This window comes from Zeus faber (assembly GCF_960531495.2).
Source record: "Zeus faber genome assembly, chromosome: 21".
Lineage (NCBI taxonomy): Eukaryota > Metazoa > Chordata > Actinopteri > Zeiformes > Zeidae > Zeus > Zeus faber.
The window spans coordinates 20,993,777-21,016,493 of NC_137208.1; the positions used below are offsets into that span (position 1 = coordinate 20,993,777).

At 45.7% G+C, this 22,717-nt stretch overlaps 1 protein-coding gene across 1 annotated transcript in view; it reads right to left on the bottom strand.

Moving 5' to 3' along the window:
- Positions 1 to 22,717, bottom strand: part of tmem178bb (transmembrane protein 178Bb) — a gene marked incomplete at both ends in the record, with an annotated part of 100,827 nt that overhangs the window by 37,705 nt on the left and 40,405 nt on the right. Inside the window, one exon of the mRNA XM_080022802.1 lies at positions 18,354 to 18,467. Within this exon, the coding sequence (XP_079878928.1) occupies positions 18,354 to 18,467 (114 nt within the window). The remainder of the gene's footprint in view (positions 1 to 18,353; positions 18,468 to 22,717) is intronic.

Consider the following 22,717-nt stretch of genomic DNA (forward strand, 5'->3'; position numbering starts at 1 on the left):
TTGAACGACTCGTACGCGAGCGACTCGGCACTACTCCGCTTTCGGGTTGTCGCGCGTGAGACGGATCCCTGCCATGAGTTAAAGAAAGAAAAAAAGAAAGAAAACTGCAGGAGTAAGTATCCGACGAGGAGGAGGAGAGAAGGAGGATGCTCGAGTGCTATTTTCAGCCGCTGCGGCGGGAGGGGTGGGGGGTTGCGGGGATTATCTATATGCGGCCAAATATAGAGCGGCAAATAGTGGATTAACGGAAACTATTATATTTGAAAAAGCGCACCGCCAGAGAGATAGCACAAGGAGCGTGGTGAAATGTGACTTCTTCCTTTAATTTCCCCCTTCGCTCCCACAGTAAATGCAAAGACCTTGTCTCTTTCAACAGAGACCAGGGCTCGCACCGTCGTCTCGACGTGATTCCTTCAGACTGTCCAGTATAGTAGTAGTAGTATAGTAATACCATACGTATCTATTACTAGGTGTCTCAAATAAACTGCCGCCGTCCCCTCTACGGCCGTCCTCGGGAGGGGGGCGTGGCATATTTGAAGATTTGCAACTGTTGAAGGCAACCTTTACTCTTAACTCACCTTTTATTTACTAATCGTTACTAGTACAAATGTGACAGCATTAAGTTCATGGAACAGTCAAAATTTCTCTATAATAAAATAATTTACAGCTCAAAAATTTGTTTGCGTTCAACTACTGTGGCCACTAGGTGGCAGACGACTGTACCGGTCAATATTAGTATATAATGTGAGGAAAGCGATGTTTCAAATAGAAAATAAGCTGATATGGCACCATAAAAATGTTATCTTGATTTTGTGGCAGCTGTTTTTTTATTTACTTATTGTTTTGCTTGTTATTGTTTTCTCACACATCTTCGTCAGTTTTTTTGTTGTTTTTAATGTAACGTTGTCTCAGACCCCAGCTAATGGGGATCCTTATAATAACTTACTAACTTGAAAAAAAAAGTGCCCAATTGTACTCATACTAATACGTAGTACTTAAATAAGCTGTTACAGGCCTTTGTCATTAACACTTTATAACTAAGTCCATTAACACATTGACTGTCATCGTCATCAGAGTTAAACTAAGGGATAGTGTCACTTAGTAACATCAATAATGTATTTACTGGTTCAGAAAATAAACAATTCACTAGTTATCCTGTTGCCATAAATATTACTAAATACGTACTACAAAATCAAAACCCCTTTACGCAGTCGACAGGGAAGCTCTGCGGCCACTGAACATCCCTCCTTTCCAGCGCAAGAGTGGAAACAGGCAAACTCTAATCTGTTGTGGGGTTTACAGAGAATGCGGTTGCCCGGGGCAACCGAAGCTTTTGGCCTTGCGCGCCGCGGTCCAACCGCCACCCCACCCCCACCCTCACTCCCACCCCCAAATGCCCTCATCCGCCATCCTCCAAACGTCATTTCATCATCTATGACTAGGAGCGGCTCTCTGCCGACATGGTGGGGGTCAACGGCCAAAGAAGAGGCTTTAGCAGCCAAGAGGCTGTTCTCTTGGATGAAACGCGTGTGTAGGGGCAAGGGGGGTGGAGTTAAAGACTCAACCACATGGAAATCAAATCCCCTCCCCCCTCTGCATCCGTTCACAGAGCAGCTGTTGGTCCGAGGTTGATTGCATTTTTTTATTTTTCATTTTTATTTCAAAGACGTCTCTACTGTCCGAGAGCGTATTTAGATATACTGACGTCGAGTCGCATGGTTCTTCGTGAATATTAATGGTTCCAGAGTAGCTCCGCATCCGGGCCCGGGCTGCTAGTGAGCCTGGAGCCGCCTCGTTTTCCACCCGATGATCTTAATGAACCCGCCGGCACCTCTGTGGCGCTTGTATGCAAAAAAAAAAAAAAAAAGAAAAAGAAAAAGGGAAAAACGTTGATTCATAACCGAACCAAACATTTTGTCTCCGTCTGTTTGTGGGACGAGTCGACGATGAGTCGCGCGGTGCTGGCCGCGCAAATACTTGAGTAAAAAAGAAACGTGGAAAACCTTGACCTCACCCGGGTTACGTTCGACTCAGTCTTACGGGTGAACACCAACGCAACCACTGTGACTCGGTGACTCATCGCAGATGACTGATGGAGAACAGGGGGGATGGGTGGATGAGAGTGGAACAGAGAATAACCAGACCCTGATATGGATGTATGTATTCTCTTTTCTGTTAAAAAATCACGGGAGGGGGGGAAGGGTTATCGCCTCGTATCGATGTTACCGTGAACACACGGCGGAGCATCTGTGCAGATGTCCGCCCCGTCCACCCGGCGGTCGTTGCCCCCGCTTTGGAAACAAGGTGGGGGCAATTAGGTCAATCAACTCCTTAAGACCCGACCTGTCGGCGATAAGCTGGCGGCTTAAACTGCTCATTAGACCAGGCGTTTTTGCGGGGCGAATAAAAGCGGGGCGAAGAGAGAGGGGGAATCGATGCGGCGGCGGGGCGAGCCGCGAGGATTAAGGCCGAGCCGTCGCTCAGGGCCGTGCCGAGACACAAAATGTTGTCGAGACAAGACATCGAAGAAAAAGGGGAGGAAAAGCGAGAGAGCTGCGTGAGCTTGATCTTCACCGCACACAATAACACTCACCCCGAACCCAAGGGGAAAAGAACGCCCGACGAGACTCCACCTCCGACTATATGCTAATGAATGTGTCCAGTGGGGTGAACTGTCATAGTAGTTGCGCCGCAGATCAAAATTCAACGATTGTAGCTGTAGCTGTATCTGTACCGGAAGGAGAGACCAAAACCAAGGTTTCAATAGCAGGTAGGGGCACTTTTTTCCGCATTATTTACTTTGCAATATTAAACTGTTTGAGGGGGTCTGACGCACCTCATTTTCTACATCGAATCCCATGGGAATCCTCCTGAAAAGTGCTGCCTCCAGCTGCTTGACAGAGCAAAAACACTTCAGCTTTTTCTCCGGAAAGGACGTTATACGACTTTACGGCATATCAGCCGCCGAGCAAATCAATTTAAAAAGCTGAGAGAAACGTGCCCCGTTGAAAGGTTAGTTTTGACATTGAGCTGAATATACATAGTGAAGTTAGTAAAGTTTAACAATGCTCAGTACAAAAAGGCAGGGTGCTGCTACAATTTTTTTTGACGCATAACCCTTTATCCATCTGTGATTATGAGCCGTGAAGAGCCACTTCAAGTGAGCTGGGGGTTGCCAGGTATGAACTCCATTGCCGCATGCCAGACAGCAAAAATTACAGTTTTTCGAGTTCCCGTGGATTTCAGCATCACTTCTCGTTGTCTCTCGTCTCAACCGATACAAACTTGGAGCTCTTCCTTAACTTTAATTGGGTGGGCAAGACGCACGTTTGGGCGGTGATTGGGTGGACAAGATGCACATTTGGGTGGTGATTGGGTGGGCAAGATGCACACTTTGGTCGTAACTGGGTGGGCAAGACGCACATTTGGGTGGTGATTGGGTTAGTAAGATGAACGTTTGTGTGGTGATTGGGTGGGCAAGATGCACGTTTGGGTGGTGATTGGGTAAGTGAGATGCACGTTTGGGTGGTGATTGGCGGGGCAAGATGCATGTTTGGGTGGTGATTGGGTTGGTAAGATGTACGTTTGGGTGGTGATTGGGTTGGTAAGATGTACGTTTGGGTGGTGATTGGGTTGGTAAGATGTACGTTTGGGTGGTGATTGGGTTGGTAAGATGCACGTTTGGGTGGTGATTGGGTTGGTAAGATGTACGTTTGGGTGGTGATTGGGTTGGTAAGATGCACATTTGGGTGGTGATTGGGTTGGTAAGATGCACGTTTGGGTGGTGATTGGGTTGGTAAGATGCACGTTTGGGTGGTGATTGGGTTGGTAAGATGCACGTTTGGGTGGTGATTGGGTTGGTAAGATGCATGTTTGGGTGGTGATTGGGTTGGTAAGATGCATGTTTGGGTGGTGATTGGGTTGGTAAGATGCACATTTGGGTGGCAAGATATACGTTTCTGTGGGCTGAGCCCACTGCTGCCCATAGACAACGCCAATTGGTATCAACCTTCTCGTCTGAATCTGGCAAAGATAGACAAAAGGCGAGTTTCCCAAAGACTGGAACATATGAAAAATGAAATAAATTAAGATACATTGATCAGATATTTGAAATTCTAGAAATGTTGAGAATAACTATATAAATTATGACAAATTTCTCAAATTATTGTGGAATTTAACTACGTCTTACTTGCGAACCTTAGGATAAAATATTTGAATAAAAGTAAAAAAATAACATTAAAAAAGTCCAAACCAAAATAACGCTGGCCTCCATCTCTCCCACTATCATACGGCTAACTTTTGAGTCAAGGACTGATGGATTAAATACAGCTACTAATTCTCCCTCCCCTCGGAACGGCAGCTCCACACCGCCGCCGGGTGATGAATCACTGGCCTCAAAAAGGCCACGCTAGTCACATGGCTGGACTCGACCGATTTCGGCTAATCTGAAATGGCTGAAATGCATATGTGTAATGAGGTGCATCCGAGACTGGCAGCTATGTGTTGTCGCCGGGTTTTCTCCTCGCTGTTAATTATGCTTAATTGTACTCGTCATCAATCACTCTCAAACAAGAGAAATCCAATCCGTTGCACGGTCTGCTGCTTTTTCATTTCGTCCGATATACTATTGAGTTGTTTGCGCATCTCTGCTGTTTTCTTTGTTTTTTTTTGTGCGCCGGGTACCCTGCGCAGGCCTGGACTGTCAATCAGAAAGTATTAAAATGAAAAGAGGATTTTATTCTCTCGCCCTGCTATTTATAATCATCTTGATTGCCTAATTCGCTTTACTCCTCCACTCTGCACACATTAGGGAGCAGGGAGTCCCTTGAAATGCAAAGAGATGGCACTGTCGTCGGTAAGTTTAACCTCTGACCTCATTGTACGTTCCTGTGGAGAATGGTTGTCATCGATTGTCTTTTATTTGGGGACGGGCCTTGTATGGTGCAGTGGGTAGCGCCGTTGCCTCGCAGCTCCTGAAGCCTGTGTACAAAACAGTGACGTGCAAGACTCGCAAACGATTCGTTCGTAGCGAACAAATCTATTAAATGACTCAGGGAGATACTCCGGCAAAAGAGTGAGTCCAAGCCAGCAAAGGCCAATGCATTTGCCATGATTCATATTGAATGTGACTGATTTTGACCAAAATCAATAATGATGTGAAATAAATTACTCCACTAATCATTACATTCACAGCTCAGAGAATAACTGACTCTTCTGACTCTCATTTGTTCAGGAAGTCCCCCCTCACTCACCCATGATTTATACCAGGGGTCCCCGACCACTGCGCTGCAGACTGGTACCAGGCCGCAGAACATTATGGTACCGGGTCGCGAGGTCGGTCTGTCACGTCACGGCGTCATGGCAAGTCCACAGCAATACCGCCACAGAAGAAACGGTCGGCGGGACAAGAAAGGAAAATCAGGCACCCCTGATTTGCGGCAAATGAATCAAACAGAGAGCGGTTAAGTCGAACGACTCTGCGTGCCGAGTGACACGTCGAAAGAACCGAGACTCAAAACGTCTGCGTGGAGCTTGCGCCTCCAAAGACACGTTTGTTAGGATGATTGGAGACTCTCTTGTGTGAGAGTCAACGCATGAGGCTTTGCCACGGACCTACGTGTCTTCTTGCCTTTCACCTATAGTCATAGGCGAGGCTCCGGTAAAGGCCTTTGAGACTGTCACCATGATTAAGGGCTATACCTATAAAGTTGTCCGGAGTTAACCGTAGACGGAATGCTAATAAGCAGACTGCATGTAGAACGCGACGGGGAAAAGGTGACCTGGATGGACCCACGTGGCACAGAACGTGCGTTTCACATCGAGTTCAGGGAGGAGGTCGTCCTTATAAATAATTGCACGTGTTGACCTTTCCATCGCCAACCCTGGAGTACAGTGTATGTGGCCTGCAAATGTTGTCCGTGGCCTCAAACATCACGGCTTACAACAAGCGCAAGTTTTGCAGGCTCCCGGTCGGCATATTACAGCAGTTTAGGCAGAATCTATCCCGTAATGCACGGTACGCAATGTCCAATCCAAACCCACTAATGGCAAGTCGTATAGCTAATGACTTGCTGGATCCAACTGTGATTATTACTGCCCCATACACACACACACACACACACACCCACACACACACTTCTCTGCCCCCTATAATGAGGTTCAGAGGAGCGAAAGGAGATATTTATATACTTAGGCTTCCTGTGGAGGTGACGGTTGTGGTGGAGAAGGTCACGAGTAAATATATGAATAAAGAGAACATTATGACAAACTGAAGCGGGGGCAGGGAAAATGCGGCAGCGTGCAAGTGGTCCTCAAATGAAGCTTTAAGAAGCTGTTAGGGCATTTTTTCTTCTTTTTTTTTTTAGGGGACAACTCAGATTGTTTCGTCCCTGGGAGAACAACATTTTGTCTTGATGCCTTGGATGCGATGATGTTACGTGTGAGAAAACGCCCACAAGGCCATCACTCCCTTCCCACAGTACGAGTCCATGTATGGGAAAGCGTCCTCGCCACCCGGCAGGACTTAGATATAGATTCATCTCCTCCTCCCTCCCCACCGCGCTGATGAACCGTGAGGCAGCCAACTGTGTGATATTTGGACAAATTACAGACAGCAGAAGGGCCGTGAACTGTTTACGAACGGGTAAATAGATTTTTCCCCATCAGAGATGACTGTCAAATTTGATATAACAGAACAGGTGAGTTTAACTTTAACTATTTTCTCCCATGTGAACATTTGAACGAAGGACTTGACCCGACTTGGCCCTGACGCATTTGGACACATTTGCAATGATGGGCAATGGCTGCCCTGTTGGAAGACTATGGCTTAATCCCAAAAAACTCAATAGCACAGTACTCCTGCCACTACCACTACTCCCCGCAGGAGGCGGCAAAGTAGACATGGAAAAGAGCAGCGGCACGGGCGGATGAAATGGGCCAATCACAACCTTGCGTCTCATTGCTATCTCTGCCGTTCTGAATCTTTTCACCGGCACGCCATATTTTACTTGCAATTCTATATTCTCTGATAAGGGCTCTGTGTGCTTATAACTACTGCAATTGAACATGGACACAAGCCATTCTCAGAGTATGTCAACAGTTTAGAGGCCGGTGTTCCATAGATAAGTCTATTGCTTGCTGCAGTAGCGTTTTGCATTTTGGAGCAAGGCCTATGAATACTACGACTACTACTTTGCTTCCAGCCTTTTCCACCATAAGGCAGCAGCTGTATTCTGCCTATCAATATCAACTAGGGGGCAGATCATCAACTATTTATAGACAATTTTGGCCGTTAACAGGGTGTGACACGAAGCTTGTTGACGTGTGCCAAATTCCAAGTTGCGATTGCGAGTTATAAAGGGCAACATTCATGAAGAGGTGTCTTATCAATCAGGGGTATGTTCTGTTTCGTCCAAAACAAACCTTGTGCTATCTTATAGCAAGACAGTATTCACTAGTCCAAATTAATTTCAGTCATGATGAGACCTTGATGGGGGTTGTAGGTGGTACCATAAAGGCTACAACAGCTAAAAAGCCTTTATTGTCTTTATCGATTTAGAAAGCCAACATGTTTCGATCAAAATCGACTATTATGGGCGAGGCTTTACCCGCGATAGACAAGGTGGCCGATGGGTAGGGATAGGGTACCCACTAAAAGGTTTTTAACATTCCGAATTACACTGCGACTTCATGTAAATCGAACGTGTTTTTCTTCTTCTTCTCTTCCCTCGTTTCACAGACGGTTTCCACCTTCAGGGCACTGTGGACGGCGCGCGGTGGACATACGTCCTGGTGTGAAAACCGCCTGCTCGCATGTCCCTTGACGAGCCGGCGTAGCGGCCTTCCCTGGACGGGACCGGCGGCAAAAACCCGGGGGCGGGGGTGTCGGGGGGGGGGCTTGGCGGCGATGCTTCCGCTGCGTGACATAAAACGGCCGTGGTCACATTCGAGGAGGCCTCCGGCGACGGCGCTCCGGTCTCCCTCCCCTCTCCGCCCGTCGCCCCGGGCCACAATGTGAGGCGGGGGGGGGGGGGGGGAGAGACTAGCGACGGGAGAGGCATAGTGCGTGGGAGCCCTGGTTGAGGTCTCGCTACAATCCTTCTGTCCTCCCACTCGGCACCAGCAGCCCATCTCTCGGCCCGTCGCCTCCGACCGTGCCGATGATGATGAAGCGGGAGGAAGGCATGTTTTCTCAGCAGTCCTCCCAAATAAGGCGACAGTACATATACTGTATACTGTGTATGTACGGTGTGGAAACTTTGGAATCGTAGCTTGTCAAGCAACTAGCTACACATGATTTAAAGCAGATAAGCCTCCCTTGTGATGAAAGTAGAGAGCATCCCTCAAATACTGCTTTATCGTCTGGGGTGGGGGGGGGTGGATGGGGGTAATTTTATTTTCTTCCTGGCTCCGTGGCTGCCGAGTTGACGGACAGAAACAAATGGGTATCGTGTTCATCTCAAAGTCTTTTCAAAGAAGCCGTAGCGCTCTCTCTCTCTCTCTCTCCCCCTCTCTCCTTTTCGCTCTCTCTCTCTCTCCCCCTCTCTCCTTTTCGCTCTCTCTCTCTCTCTCTCTCTCTCTGTCTCTCTCTCCCTCTCAGTTCTGACGAGCGAGCCAGGCGTCGTCGGGGGAACGCCCACCCGAGCCCCCGTTCCATGCTCACTTCATCAAATTTGAGGCTTTGGTGGCATTTTAACTTAATCCCTACACCGCAGAAAAGGCGGGTTGGGGGTGGGGACAACTCTTCAAGTTTTGCTGCCGAGTGAGGAAAGTGCGTTCGGAGCTAGAGGGGGTTTACTTGGCTCCCCCGTTTCCGGTGGGGTTTAAAATCCGAGGCTTACTGTCTTACTGAACTAAAGTAAACCTTATCGGAATCCAATTGCAATCTAATCTTAATCTAGTCTGAATCTAATCTGAATCTAATCTAAATTAATCAAATTGAAATCTAATCTGAATCAGGTCTGGATTTAATCTGAATCTAATGTAGTCTGAACCAAATCTTAATCAAGTATGAATCTAATCTGAATCCAATCCAATCCGAATCTCGTCTAAACTGAATCCGATCTGAATACACTATAAACCGAATCTAATCTGAATTTAACGGTGCACCTGATGTGGATCTCAACTGAATGTAAACTGAATCCAATCTAAACTGAATCCAAACGAGTCCGAATGTAATGTGAATCTGATCTGAATGTAACCCGAGCAGCACCTTGTTCCTGGCTCTCCGCTCCGCAGGTCTGCAGGACGTGGGTGTAAGGTGTACTCCACGATGCTAGACCCTTGTCACACGCCGGCAGATGGCCCGGTGGCCTAAAGGACAAGGTATCAGCCTCCGGAGCTGGGGATTGTGGGTTCAAGTCCCACCTGGGTCGTGAAGTCTCCTTCTATTGTCCCTGAAGTGGAGTCTGATGATGCTCTGCTGCCAAACTTTTTTGCAGATTTTCCCCGACAACATCCAAACAATGTGTCTGATCATACGCTGATGATGCTCTGCTGCCAAACTCTTTTGCAGATTTTCCCCGACAACATCCAAACAATGTGGCCATACCTCAGGAAGGATGCAACGCAAGTTCTGTCTCAAGCGCTTGTCTGGACGACTGCAACATTCTCCAGGCCGGACTACCTGCCTGCTCCATCAGACCTCTACAGTGCAACGTGTAGCGTTCAACCCACCTAAATTCATTCGACTCATGTCACTCCCCTCCTTCGATCACTTCACTGCTTCCCACCTCTGCTCGGATCAAATTTAAGACGCTGGTGCTCTCCCACAAGGGCCGCCCATCGCACTGCTCCTCCATATCTCTGATCCAACTGATTAATCCCAGACTCAACTCTTCTCTTTGCTGGTGCCCAAAGGCCCATCTCTTCAGACTACACCTGAGAATGTTAAGCTGTGACTTATGGTTGGTTTAATACTGTAACAAATGTACTTATTGTAAGTCGCTTTGGACAAAAGCGACTTACAATAAGTAAGCATCATGTAGTGTGGTGTAATATCTCCAGCAGCTTCCCTCAGTGGAAAGCCCTACCTGTGATTTCTTATTGAGGGGAGTGATGTGATGGAGCAGTGTCTTGATTTAATCCGGCCACCCACTGGCCACGCTATTGATCCGGGGGGGGGGGGAGAGAGGTGCCGCTTACCTGGGGAAAGGGGCCCTTTGTTTATGTGCCCTTGTTGCCATTTATTTTTCCTCTATTTTCATGCCACGAATGGAATGACAGCCCATCGGTCACAAGGGCGTCGCTATCCGACGCTGTGAGGTTTGTGTGTGTGTGCGTGCGTGTGTGTGTGGAGTGAAGCGGTAATAAGCACATTAAACATCTCTGACTGGGAGAGGGGTGACCTTCCCGGCAGAAAAAAAAATGAAAGCAAAACAAAAGATGAGCGATCAGCTCTTCCCACGCCCTATCGTCATCGTCATTATGGTCAACATCATCATCATCATCATCATCATCATCATCATCATCATCATCATCAACATCATCATCATTGTTGTCCTAATCATTCTGGAAATCAAAGGCATATAGAACGGTGGATCACCATCGAAAAAGCCTGAGCACACAAACCCGGCGTAGGGGCGGGCCCGCTTTGGCCGCAGAGCTCAAATTTTGCCCAATAAGAGTGAAGTTCTTGCTCTTAACCAGTTCATTCGGACCAGCGAAACCACGGCGGCAACTGTGCAATATTTATTACAGATGATTATGCTGAATACACTGGGGACATATAAACAAATAATCTAGCTTGCTAGCTATCTAAGATATTTGCTGATAGGCAAGACGAGATTTAAACAAAGAAAAACCTTGTGACTTTTTCTTTTTAACCCTAGACTCAAAAATGACCCAGTTGATTGTTTCCTTGCTCTATTTTCCAAATAAGAATATTATAAGCTGCAAAGATTACAGGAATTCCTTAATTAAGGTGTTTTCGATGATGCTATCTCATTCGTTTCTAGTCTAATTAAATATAAATTCATTAAATAATATGAAACTTATAAATAAACGACAAAAAAATACATTTAAGCTGGAACATTGCATGCAATGTAGGTGGGAGTTAAGTGGAAAATTTGAAGACTTCCAGGTGTGTCAGGTTATCTCAAAAAGAGATATTTATCAATTTATTTGATATTATAAAAATGTAGAATTCTCTGAATTTGGAGAATTACCCCTAATTCTCTGAATTTTGAAATCAAATACCATCTGGAACACAAACTTCGGCATAACACACGGCCACGGTCTACGTCTTGTTTGAACCTCTATGTCACAAACACCTTGTGGTTTGAAGTTTCATCCAAATCGTTCCACATACGGATCAGATATAGCGAAAAACCAACCAAATTCGATCGATATCACAGCCACAGTCCAGTGTATTCCACGCCAAAATATATGAGATTCACAGTAAGACACTTTATAGTATAGTAAATATACTATTTACTATAAATGTACAGATTCCGATTGAGAATCTCCAGTCGGATCTTGTCCAGTGTGCGGTGTAGGCTCAGTCACTCTGTAGTTGTTTGACGTTACCAACTATCGATTTATGTGTGTATTTACATAGCTTCGTACCTGGTAGATATCAGTGGATCTGTTCGACTAATATTTTAAATCCATGGTCCGCATTACTTTGCTGGATAAATGAAAAATACAATAAAAAGTAGTCCAGAAATACTAGTCACTGCGTTCACTCGAAACCACTGAAATGTGCGAGTGAGTGATGTGTTCAAGATCCAGGGAGGTGTCGGAAAATCAGAGGCCATTCAATGGTAATTGCTCACAGAAATACCACAATGTTTTTAATATTACATGGAGACGTAACTTACGAAAATGCAATTCAAGGAAAAAACACAACAAACAATTGTGAATACATGAATACGTCATAATTGACATACACGAGACACAAGTCACCTACCGTCACTGAGACTCCAAATGTACTTCAATGCAACAAGGTAAGTTATAACAATGACAAGATATAGTTTAAAATTAAGAAATAAAATACATTTTTGTAATAAACGGAATGTAAAAACATTTTCCTACATCCAAACTTAACAAACTTTAATGAAAAGGCAAAAAGTGTTGTGGGATATTGAGAAATTCTTCCATAATAATTGAATGCCAAATTAATGTTGAAGTTTCTATAAATCTTGTCTGCATTACAATATAGACAAGTCATCTATTGAAATGAATTTTCAAATTGTACATAATTAACAGGAAAGGTACAGTAAAGTAGTATTTACAACTACCATGTATTTATATATTTCTAAAATAAAATGTATTTAATGTTATTATTATGAAAAGTAATTACAAAAGTTGTATTTGTTATTGTTGCAGATGCCGAAAAATAGCCGAAAATATAAGACAATAAAGAAGCCATTGTCCAAAAATCCAGTGGTCAAGGTCATTCACAATATTAAAAGAAAGTAGTGAAGAAAAATACTGTGAAGAAAACGCTGATGGAAAAACTTTCAATGTAAGTTTTTTCATTATTGTTTTTCCATTATTGCTTCATAATTAATGTCATGAAAGTAGGATATGTGAAAAAATTACATGGACGTGAATACATTATGTATAGAAGTTCAGCATATTTCGCTGCATTACACAAAAAACAAAAAATGTAACACGTGCCTAAAACAAATGAACTGGACCCTGTGTATTTATTATTTTGTTGCTGTTTAACAAAACAATTCTGACTTGTCTTGTCATTGTCCACATTTCCAAATTACTGTACTTTACAACTTACAAACAAAATGATGACTGTTAGCTAAGCTATTAAGAACTGTTATTTAGAACTGACCCATCTCATATGACACAAATTATGTCACATTAGAAATTAAAATCAATATTGGATCAATATATTGTTATTATTATAATTATTATTAGGGGTCCAGCCCGCTACGAGCTACGAATGCGGTTACGTCTTGGTGGAGCCGATATGTCACGATATGTATAACACCTCGTGGTTGAAGTCCAAATCGATCCACATACGGAGCAGAAATTTGTGAAAAACCGACCAAATTTGACCAAAATCACAGACAAGGTCTCATGCATTCAACGCCAAAATATGTTCAACCCAGCTGAAAGTATCTGGAAAACAACAATGAGATTATCTACAAACATGGTTGAGCTGTCATTTAAACCGGTAGGTCACAAGCTTCTCGTGGTTTAAGTTTCATCCAAATCGATCCACATACAGAGCAGAAATTTGTTAAAAAACAATCAGCTGGTCCTGTTTGACTGACATGCCACTATTTATAGTAAAACGAACAAGATGCGATTTACAGTAAGACGCTTTATGACGTCATCATTCTATTTATTATAAATTTACATGTTTTGATTCAGAATGTCCATTCGACCGTGTCCAGTGTGCGGTATAGACGCCGTCGCTCTGTAGTGGTTCAACATTACAAACTGCGTTTACGTGTACATTTATGTGGCTTCTTACCTGGTAGATTGTGGATCTGTTCGATTTATATTTTATCTCCATGGTCCCCATTACTTCACCGGATTCATGAAAAATATGAAAAACAGTAGTCCACAAAAACTTGTGAACATGTGGAATCCACTCGAATGAGTGATGCGTTGAAGATCCAGCGAGGTGTCGGAAAAATAGAAGCTGGGATATGGCAATTACTTACCGAAATACCACAATTTTTGTCGTATTTCATGGAGATGTAACTTATTGAAAATGTAATTCAAAGAAAGAAGTCACCACTAAAATTATATAAGTTCGACTACCTTCGTAAACCTCCGTAAATATGTCACTTCAAACACGTGACACAAACAGCCAATCATACAGAAGGAGCGCTGGTGCTTCCCACGCTCGGCAGCACGCAGCGGGAATGAGGTCCCCCGGAGCTGACGCGGCTGGTCTTCCCAAAGTGCCAATTTGAACTCAAACTTGCACTCTTCCCAACCTGAGGCCGGCGCAGCTCCCATACCCACAAAAGGAGAGCAATTAAAGAAAGAATCGGCGGTAGGAGAGAGCCCCTCGGTATGCTCCAAAAGTCCCTGCATAAAATGACAGAGCGCAGAGTGAGAGTTTGGCGATAGTGGCGATAGTGGCGCCGCCACAATAAGAGACACCATAAGAGATAACCATATATATCCATTTTATATCCACGAGTGCATCACTCGTGGATGCACGGGTGGGCCAACGGAGAAAGCACCATGGTAAACGGGGCGGCATTGGGGTCAGAATGAGGACGCAACCTTACCGTCCCCCTCTGCCAAGCATCCTTTTTGCCAACGTTCAGTCTCTGGAGAACAAGATGTATGAACTTCAAGCGAGCATTAAATTTCAACGGGACACGAGAATCTGTTGCGTCCCCTGCCTGACGGAGACATGGCTGAACCCTCTGGTGCCGGATGAAGCCATTCGTCCAGCCGAGGCCTTCTCCGTGTTCCATGGCGACAGATTGGTGGAGTCGGGAAATCCAAAGGTAGAGGCCTCTGCCTCGTGGTAAACAACCGCTGGTGTAACCCCGACAACACCATGTCTCTCTCCCGCTCCTGCTCGCCGAACCTGGAACAGCTGACAATCTTATGCCGTCCATTTTATCTCCCCCGGGAATTCAGCACGGTCATCATTACAGCCGTATATATTCCACCGCAAGTGGACACCAACAAAGCACTGTCGGACCTGTATGATGTGTTGTGCGGATTTCAAAACAAACATCCCGGTCCTGCTGTGGTGGTGACTGGGGACTTTAACAGAGCGAACCTTAAAAAAGTTGGGCCTAATTTCCACCAACACATCAGGTGTGACACCAGGAGAGATAGAACTTTGGACCATTGCTACACACCTTACAAGAACGGATACAAGACCGTCTCGCTCCCTGCTTTCGGGAAATCATATCACGCCACGATTTCGCTGGTTCCCCGTTTAGCAATTCTTGCTCTGATCGAGCAAGAATTGGTGGTGACGAGGGAAGTGAAGCGGTGGACGGAACAATCAGAGGCTGCGCTTCTGGACGCCCTGACTGACGTCGACTGGGACATGTTCCAATCAAGTTCAAGTGACGTCAGCGAGTGTACAGACGTAGCGGTGAGATTCTTGGCTACGTTAGCGGACAGCATCGTTCCCACAGTGAAAGATCGGATATTTCCAAACAAGAAGCCGTGGGTCGATAAATCCCTCCGCTGTTCCCTGAATGCTCGCACGGCCGCTTACAACGACAGTCTTGTATCCGGAAATATGGACTATTACAAAGCGGCGTCATACAATCTGCGGAGGGCAGTGAAGGACGCTAAACGGACGTACAGAGAGACTGTGGAGCTACAGATGGAGCAACTGGACACCAGACACTTATGGCAGGGGCTGCGGACTATAACAAACTACAAGAGCAGCTCCTCCCCAGCCAACAGTGTGGACGCCCTCCTAGCCAGCGAACTGAACTCCTTTTATGCGCGGTTTGAGTCTGGCAACAGCAGCGGTAGCTCGCCGGCTAATTGGAGTTACACCACTGGGGATGTCCGAGCATGACGTCAGGAGGGCTCTGATGCGGGTGAACACCAGGAAAGCTGCGGGCCCAGATGGCATATCTGGACGAGTACTGAAGACCTGTGCAAACCAGCTAGCCCCGGTGTTCACTACAATATTCAACATCTTCCTGGCTGAATCATTGGTCTTGTCCTGCTTCAAGGGGTCCACCGTCGTTCCTGTCGTGAAGATTGCCTCTCCAGCCTGCCTGAATGACCATCCAGTGGCCCTCACCTTGGTGGTCATGAAGTGTTTCGAGAGGCTGATTAAGGATTATATCTGCGCCTCCCTCACCCACACCCTGGACCCGTTGCAGCTTGCGTACCAGCAGAACAGATCCACGGATGACGTGGTCTCCCAGGTACTGCACACCACGCTCATGCACCTGGATGGCCAGAAGGGGGCCACTGGAGCTACCCTCCCCTCCCTGCAGGACTTATACACCAGGAGGTGTAGTAGCAGAGCCCGCAGGATCACGAAGGATCCTCACCACCCCAACAAACGGACTGTTCCAGCTGCTGCGGTCAGGCAAGCGCCTCCGCAGTCACACAGCGAGAACAGAGAGACTGAGACGGAGTTTTTTCCCGCAAGCCATAAGAACTGTCAATGCTGAACTCACCAGGGGTCCTCACTGAGCCACACACATCGGCTCCACTACCTACTGTACTGTATGTAGCATACTGTACCGTATACTGTGTCACTGTTCTGGGTTGTTCGGTGTTACCGTATTGCTGCGCCATACTGTTGTATACTGTGCTGTATATCTCACAAACGCTACCTCACTTTATTCACATGCCACTTTAATGCACATATCTGTATATACATAAATAGCCTATCCCATATACATAAGTCTATCCCATATACACAAGCCTATTCCCCTTATCTATTCTGTACCCCCACCCTTGAGTTCTTACTTTATTTTATTCTTTATATTTTTATTTTATTCTATAGTATTCGACTTACTGCATTACGTTTTAGGAAACAGTTAGTTGGTGAAGTAGAAATTCTTAGGCAGCTACTGTGTTCAGTCTAGGACATATTGTGTGTAATCACCGGGTGCGTTGCACTGAAATTTCACTGCATATATGTATGAAAGTACGTATGTGTATGGGACAAATAAACCTCTTGAATCTTCAATCTTGAATCTTGAATCAGATTCGGGAACCTTGGAACCTCTGAAACCTGTAATACGTACCTAACATGACTAAACTGGACCCTGGGTATTGCTGCCTGCAGCTATATTTATAATTATTATTTTATTATTATAATTTATTTATTTTGTAATTATTTCTGGCTTTCTGGCAATTCAACATTGTGCACAATATTGAAATGGTCACACCGACCACTGCAATTCACAAATTTACAAACAAACAAACAAAATATTGTCATAATTATCAGTCTCCTGCGATTGCAACATCAAAAACAACATGGACAGAAACATGGATCTCTGAGCCAAGGTTCCGCTTTATGCGACTGTTCCTCTCGCGGGGTTCCATGCGCTCGTGGTGAAAAAATACAGAGAGGACCGAAAGCAAGGAAAGGGGCGAGGGAGGAAGATTATGAAAGGAAACAGATTACCAAAGGTCTGGCTCTGAGAGGAGCCTCCCCCCACAGGACCCGGCTTCCACCTGACGGGGAAAGTGGGCTCTTCCCCGGCTGAGCGGAAAGTGAGAAAAAGTGACAGTTTGGGGTCAGAGCCCAGAGCTTGCCGGCCACGCGGCCTACGCTCCTCGCAGGGAGCCGTTTGTTGAATGTCAGCTATCCTAACAAAGCCCTCTCTCCCGCTGGAATCTGTTGACGGACAGACCCTGAACCTTACCGCGAGATTAGGCTCCAGAGTACCCAGCTGTCCGCTCTCCATCAGAGTTGGCAGAGTCCATTTCAGGCAGCCAAGAAAACACGCTTCTACTTTTTGCCCAAAATAGCTGCTTCGATATATTTTTTAGATTAAGATGATTTATTTTCAAATTTCATTTTAATCCCTCAAAAATCTAAAATTCTTTCTTTGATCAGGTTTTCAGATAAAGAGGCAAAGAGAGAGAGAGCGAGAGAGTCAGGTTCCATAATGGCAGCGGCGAGGCCAAAGGGATCGATTCCCACAAAGGATGTCGAGCTTGCAATTTTGTCAGACAACTTGACAGCGCCACGCGCTCACACGCCCTTATGGGCCGGCTTAATTAAGCGACCAGTTCCTTCCCGCTCTGCTGCCTTCTTTGCTGCGCTCCCTCCACCTCCCCTGCATCCACCTGTTGGGCTCTGCTCTTCTATCCAATGGGGGGGATTCAAGCTCATCCCTCCTGTTTCTAGCTCACCAAGCCTGCCTGTGTTTTCCGTATGCCTCGCTGTGAGGGCTGAACGGTCGAGCCCAGACGCCAAAAAATTAAAAATAAAATAAATTTAAATTAAATGTAAGAATTGTCTGTCCGAATGGTAATTCAGTTTGTTCCGCTGCAGTGTCCTCGAGCACTTTACCGGAGTTTCCCGCACCAAACTTTTTTAGTCTCGATGAAGCGGACCGTTAACATTTAAGAAAAGCATTTCATGGACAATAAGCGCCTCATCAAAATCTAACTGGGAAGACATTACCTAACCTCGGGATTAATCGACAGTGGAACACAACTATTTTTTGGAACCCTTTCAGACTAAATGGGGGCATTTAGAGGAGCTCCAGGGGAGGGGGTTGGAAGATCAATCCAATTGGATTCTAAGGATCAAGATGCAGAGCGCTGGAAAAATGCTTCCGCCAGATACTTTGTTATTATTATTTTTTTACTTGCATAGTCAGAATTCATGGCAAGGACAAGGTTTTGTCCTCGTGCGGACGGAGGAAGACAACAATATGAATATGAATACGATAAAACAATGTTCCGAGACTTACGTAGAGAGTGCCACTCGTCCTGTCGTATGGTCTTGGTGATGTTGTAGGAGAGGTTCTTGGGTATCATGGCAGAGGAGTAGTGGTACTTGATATAGGAACACCTCGCGATGGAACCTGCAGAATAGAAAAACGACAAAGGGAGAAGGACAATTACGTTCCCATTGATACCGCACAGAACTCGCTTTGGGGGGGAATGTAACGTTGGATCAGAATTACGTAAAGTGAGTGTTGCCAAAGGGCCTGAAGGTTAAGTGATGGAGGTCTCACAAACATTTCGGTCGTAGCGAACAAAATCTTTTCAACGACTCGGGAGTTGTCCGGCGAAAGAGTCGCTCATTCGCGAACTTGGTAACTGCAGCCGGGCGCTCAAGCATTTGGTGAGACTGGAAGACGCCAACGAAAAAGAGCCGAGAGCCCCGAGTCACGATGTGCCCCGAGCGGAGGCCACAATGCCTGAATCGATTCTCGAAACGAGATCCACCAGCGAATCCTCTGCCGCCAAAACAGAAAATTATTCCTGGGGATTCAATTCATGGGAGAAATCGGTGATGGCATTTGGCGTTACTCAAATTGAATGTGACTAATTTACACTTTGCAATCTTCCCAACAGAGTGAAGTGACAGAATTATGTGATTCGCGCGAGGAATTCGATTCCCAACTCAGAGCCGAGCCGACTCTTCTGACTGATTACGCCGACTGAATCAAACGAACGACAAGTTGGAAAATTGAACAAATGTTTTTTCTGAGTCACTTGTAAGGGGCCAAATCTCCAAAAAGAGGCAAACTTTTCATCGCTAGAGAGAAATTAACAACCCTCTCCCATCCCGCAATAATTAATAAATGACAGGATTTCGGTACACGGCTTCTCTTTCATAAAACAAAGGCGAGCACCAGTCATCTATTGTGTGAGCGCCCATTGTGCGGCGGAGGCAGCAGCAAATTCGACGCTCGTTTTGATTTACTTACATCTCAGACGCAACGGCTGTCAGAGAAAAACGTCCGCGTTCCCCAAAAGTAATTAACTAATCAGTCAAAGGGAGCTATTCAGTGTATAATTATAGATCTTTTTGGATTGTCTCCTTGCGGGGACGCCGAGATGTCATGTTTCCTTTCCGACGACGCAGAGGACCCCGAGCCCTCCGCTGATTGCCGGGAGAGGGGGGAAAAAATGTCTCCATCTCGCCGGAGACAATCTTACGTCATGGCGCTACTCTCAAACTGTCAGGAGAGATGGGAAGACAAGAATGAAAGAGAGAGAGAGAGCGAGAGAGAGAGAGAGAGAGAGAGAGAGCGGGAGGGAGAGAGAGAGAGTGGGAGAGGGAGAGAGAGAGCAGGAGGGAGCGAGAGAGAGGGAGAGAGAGAGAGCGAGAGAGAGGAAAGTTGTGAAAATCGGAGTGAAAAAATGGATTTCACAGCGAAACATTTTGCCACCGAATTCCGTACACTGTAAAGAACACAGGTGAACAATAACTCTCAATAGACGACGAGGAACATCCGTTTCTCCCAGAATTCAGTCCCAGATGTTCCCTGAGCCATACATGTTGGACAACTGATGTATTGCAAAATGTATGATAATCTCAGCTGAAAAACCCACCCACCATGGGTAATAATGATGTTTATTGTTTAAATTTAGGTTTGTTTCTCTGGTTTATTGTCTGTGGTCAGATATTTTTAAGTTAACTGTATAGTTCCAATTTTTTTCTTGTTTCCTGTTTATTTTTCTTGTCAATTGTTTACCGTTATGTTTATTGGTTTATTGTAGATTTGCCAAATTTTCACTGGTCACGGTTTATTTTTAGGATTATTACAAACAACTCTATTGCCGGAGTCATCCCAGACTCCTGGGTAGATTTGTTCAATAACAGCGAATCGTTCGAGCTCCGCTCTTGCGTCACTACAAGTTATTGTGATAACGATGACAACGATCTCAACGGGGTTAACCTGCCGTTTCCGTTGATATATTTTACATAATTATCCTCGAGTAGAAATCCTCAACTCTCTTTCCAGCTATGGCCGAGACTGCGCGGTCTGTCTGGAGGAAAGGTTACTTAGTTTGTTTTTGGGGCCAGTATGAGCGCATGTCTGCTGTAATTATCTCTGGCAAGGCTGGCGTGGGTTACCAAAAATTGCATTATGGGAGTCCCAGGAGGTTTGAATTGCACAAACCTGTGGAGCAGGGGAAACATTGCCGTCCGCCCCACTCCCATCCCTTCTGTTCTGCAGTAAACCAGACAGAGTAAAACACACACGCACACACACACACACACACACACACACACACACACACACATACACACACACACACACACACACACACACACACACACCCTTGCTTATACGCAGACATAAATAGGCAGACCACAGGAGACCACGGATGCAGACAATGGGAATTACCCATTCACGATCATCTCTCTATATGCGGCGCTCTCTGGATCCCGCTGCTCCGAGCAGGAGAGAAGGAGGCCTATTGAATTAAAAAACGCCATGCCTTCACTGAGCGAAGAACAGGTGAAATGTAACTGTGTAACTTGAGTTTGTGTGCTGTGCTTGAGCACAATTTAAAGGTTTAGGGGACTCCATTGCATCTCAAAGCAAACACCTCGCTTTTTTTTTTTTTTTTTTTGCCAATCACAATTATAAAGTTCAACAAGCTACAAAGGGGGCAATGTACGTAAAACGGGCAATATACACGTAGCTCTGCAGAAGAATCTGTGAATGGTTAAAAATTACAGCATAATGGGGTAGAATGACAAATTTGGAATGGGCCTCTCCGTAATGCTTTCTGCACGTCTCAAGGGAACGGGCGATGACGCAACCGACCTTATGATTTATGAAGTCCTAAAAGTCGAGGTCTTGGAGCGTGTGAGGTCCGGCTAAAGCTGCTTTGGATTGACCTCCGTGGTACTTTAGAATTGCCGCCGATCCTCCGCGAGGCCATGAGAGCCCGTAATTGAAAAGACCGTCAGTAGAACTTAGGCTGCTGGAGTCTAATTCTAAGGCATTTCCCATTCCAAATGAATTTAGCCATGAAGTAGTCAAGGTTGGATATAGTCCAAATATTTAAGCGGGGGAAGTGGCAGCGGCAGCATTGAAAAATAGAAAGCTCAGTTGGGGTAAGATACCGTACTTTTTAATTCTGCAACATTTTACTATTTTTTAAGTCGAGCCATTATAAGGTTTCTATAATGGCAACATTTAAGTTTGAGACATGGTTGATCAGTCCAAGTCCAAAACCAAAACTGGAACGTTAACCCTTAAAAAATCAACCAATTGAAGTTCATGCGTTAAGGGTGGAACATGTCAAGCCACCAACATCTGGTGTCAAAATTAAATGACTTTTTCCAGTGCATTTTTTTTCCTGGCGTATTCATAGCAGGAAATGAATGAACCTTTGTAGTATCTATAAACTAGAAAATACTTTTCCACCACTGCAACTGCAGCTTGCACAGTATTCATCCCTACCCACGTCCATCCGCACTGGGTGCCAGTTGGGAATTCGAAATCAACTGACACTGCTGTGCTCTGACTGGAATAATCCCAAAATGCCGAAAAAACCGCCCCCAATCCCCCCATATATTTCCAGGAATGAGTCTCAGCGGCGGAGGCACCACTCTATGGAGTGTCAGTGTTACATTGTCCCCCTGGTCAATGGCGTCATGATGCAGCATTGATTAATCAATTGGTGGTTGTGCGTTAGCCATGTTTCTCTCTGAAAGCTCGCCTGAAGGCCTTTGTGCTGAACATCTCCCATTACAGCGGGGCCACCCCCCCACCCCCGCCCCCCCTGTGCCATGTCTTACAAAACCCCCTCCCGAGTATCCCTGCAGCTTTTAAAACGATTAAAAGCGTCGTGTTGTACCAGCGGAAAAGATGGGTGAAGGCAGCCATTGCTTCTGCCAAGGACCGCTGTTTGAGATGTCTGAGACGATCTGTCTTTGAGAGCTGGGGCCAATAAAGCTTAGGTTAGGCTCCTTTTGGGAGATTCGGCTACTCACGAGCCACTCAGTGGAAGGATTCGCTCCGTCTTCCAACTCTTCGTTCGTTTGATTCGGTCGGTGGGACGAGTCAGAAGAGTCGGTTCGGCTCTGAGTCGAGGATAGAATTCTCACGAGAGCCATTTCCTTTTTCTCCCAATTATTTATCCTCGGTCCTCTCCATTATTTGACCGGCGGCCATTTCGGACTGAGGCGTAACCGGGCGCTCGGAGTTACGTGCATCGCCACTCAAGCCCGTTGACATTGTGTGACTCATCTGTAATGCGTCTCAGGGAAACGTTGGGCGATACGTGGGTAATGGGCCCTCGTTCCACTGATCAATACCGTCTTCTCTCCATGATCTCTTCAGGAGGATAATCGCCGCCTCAT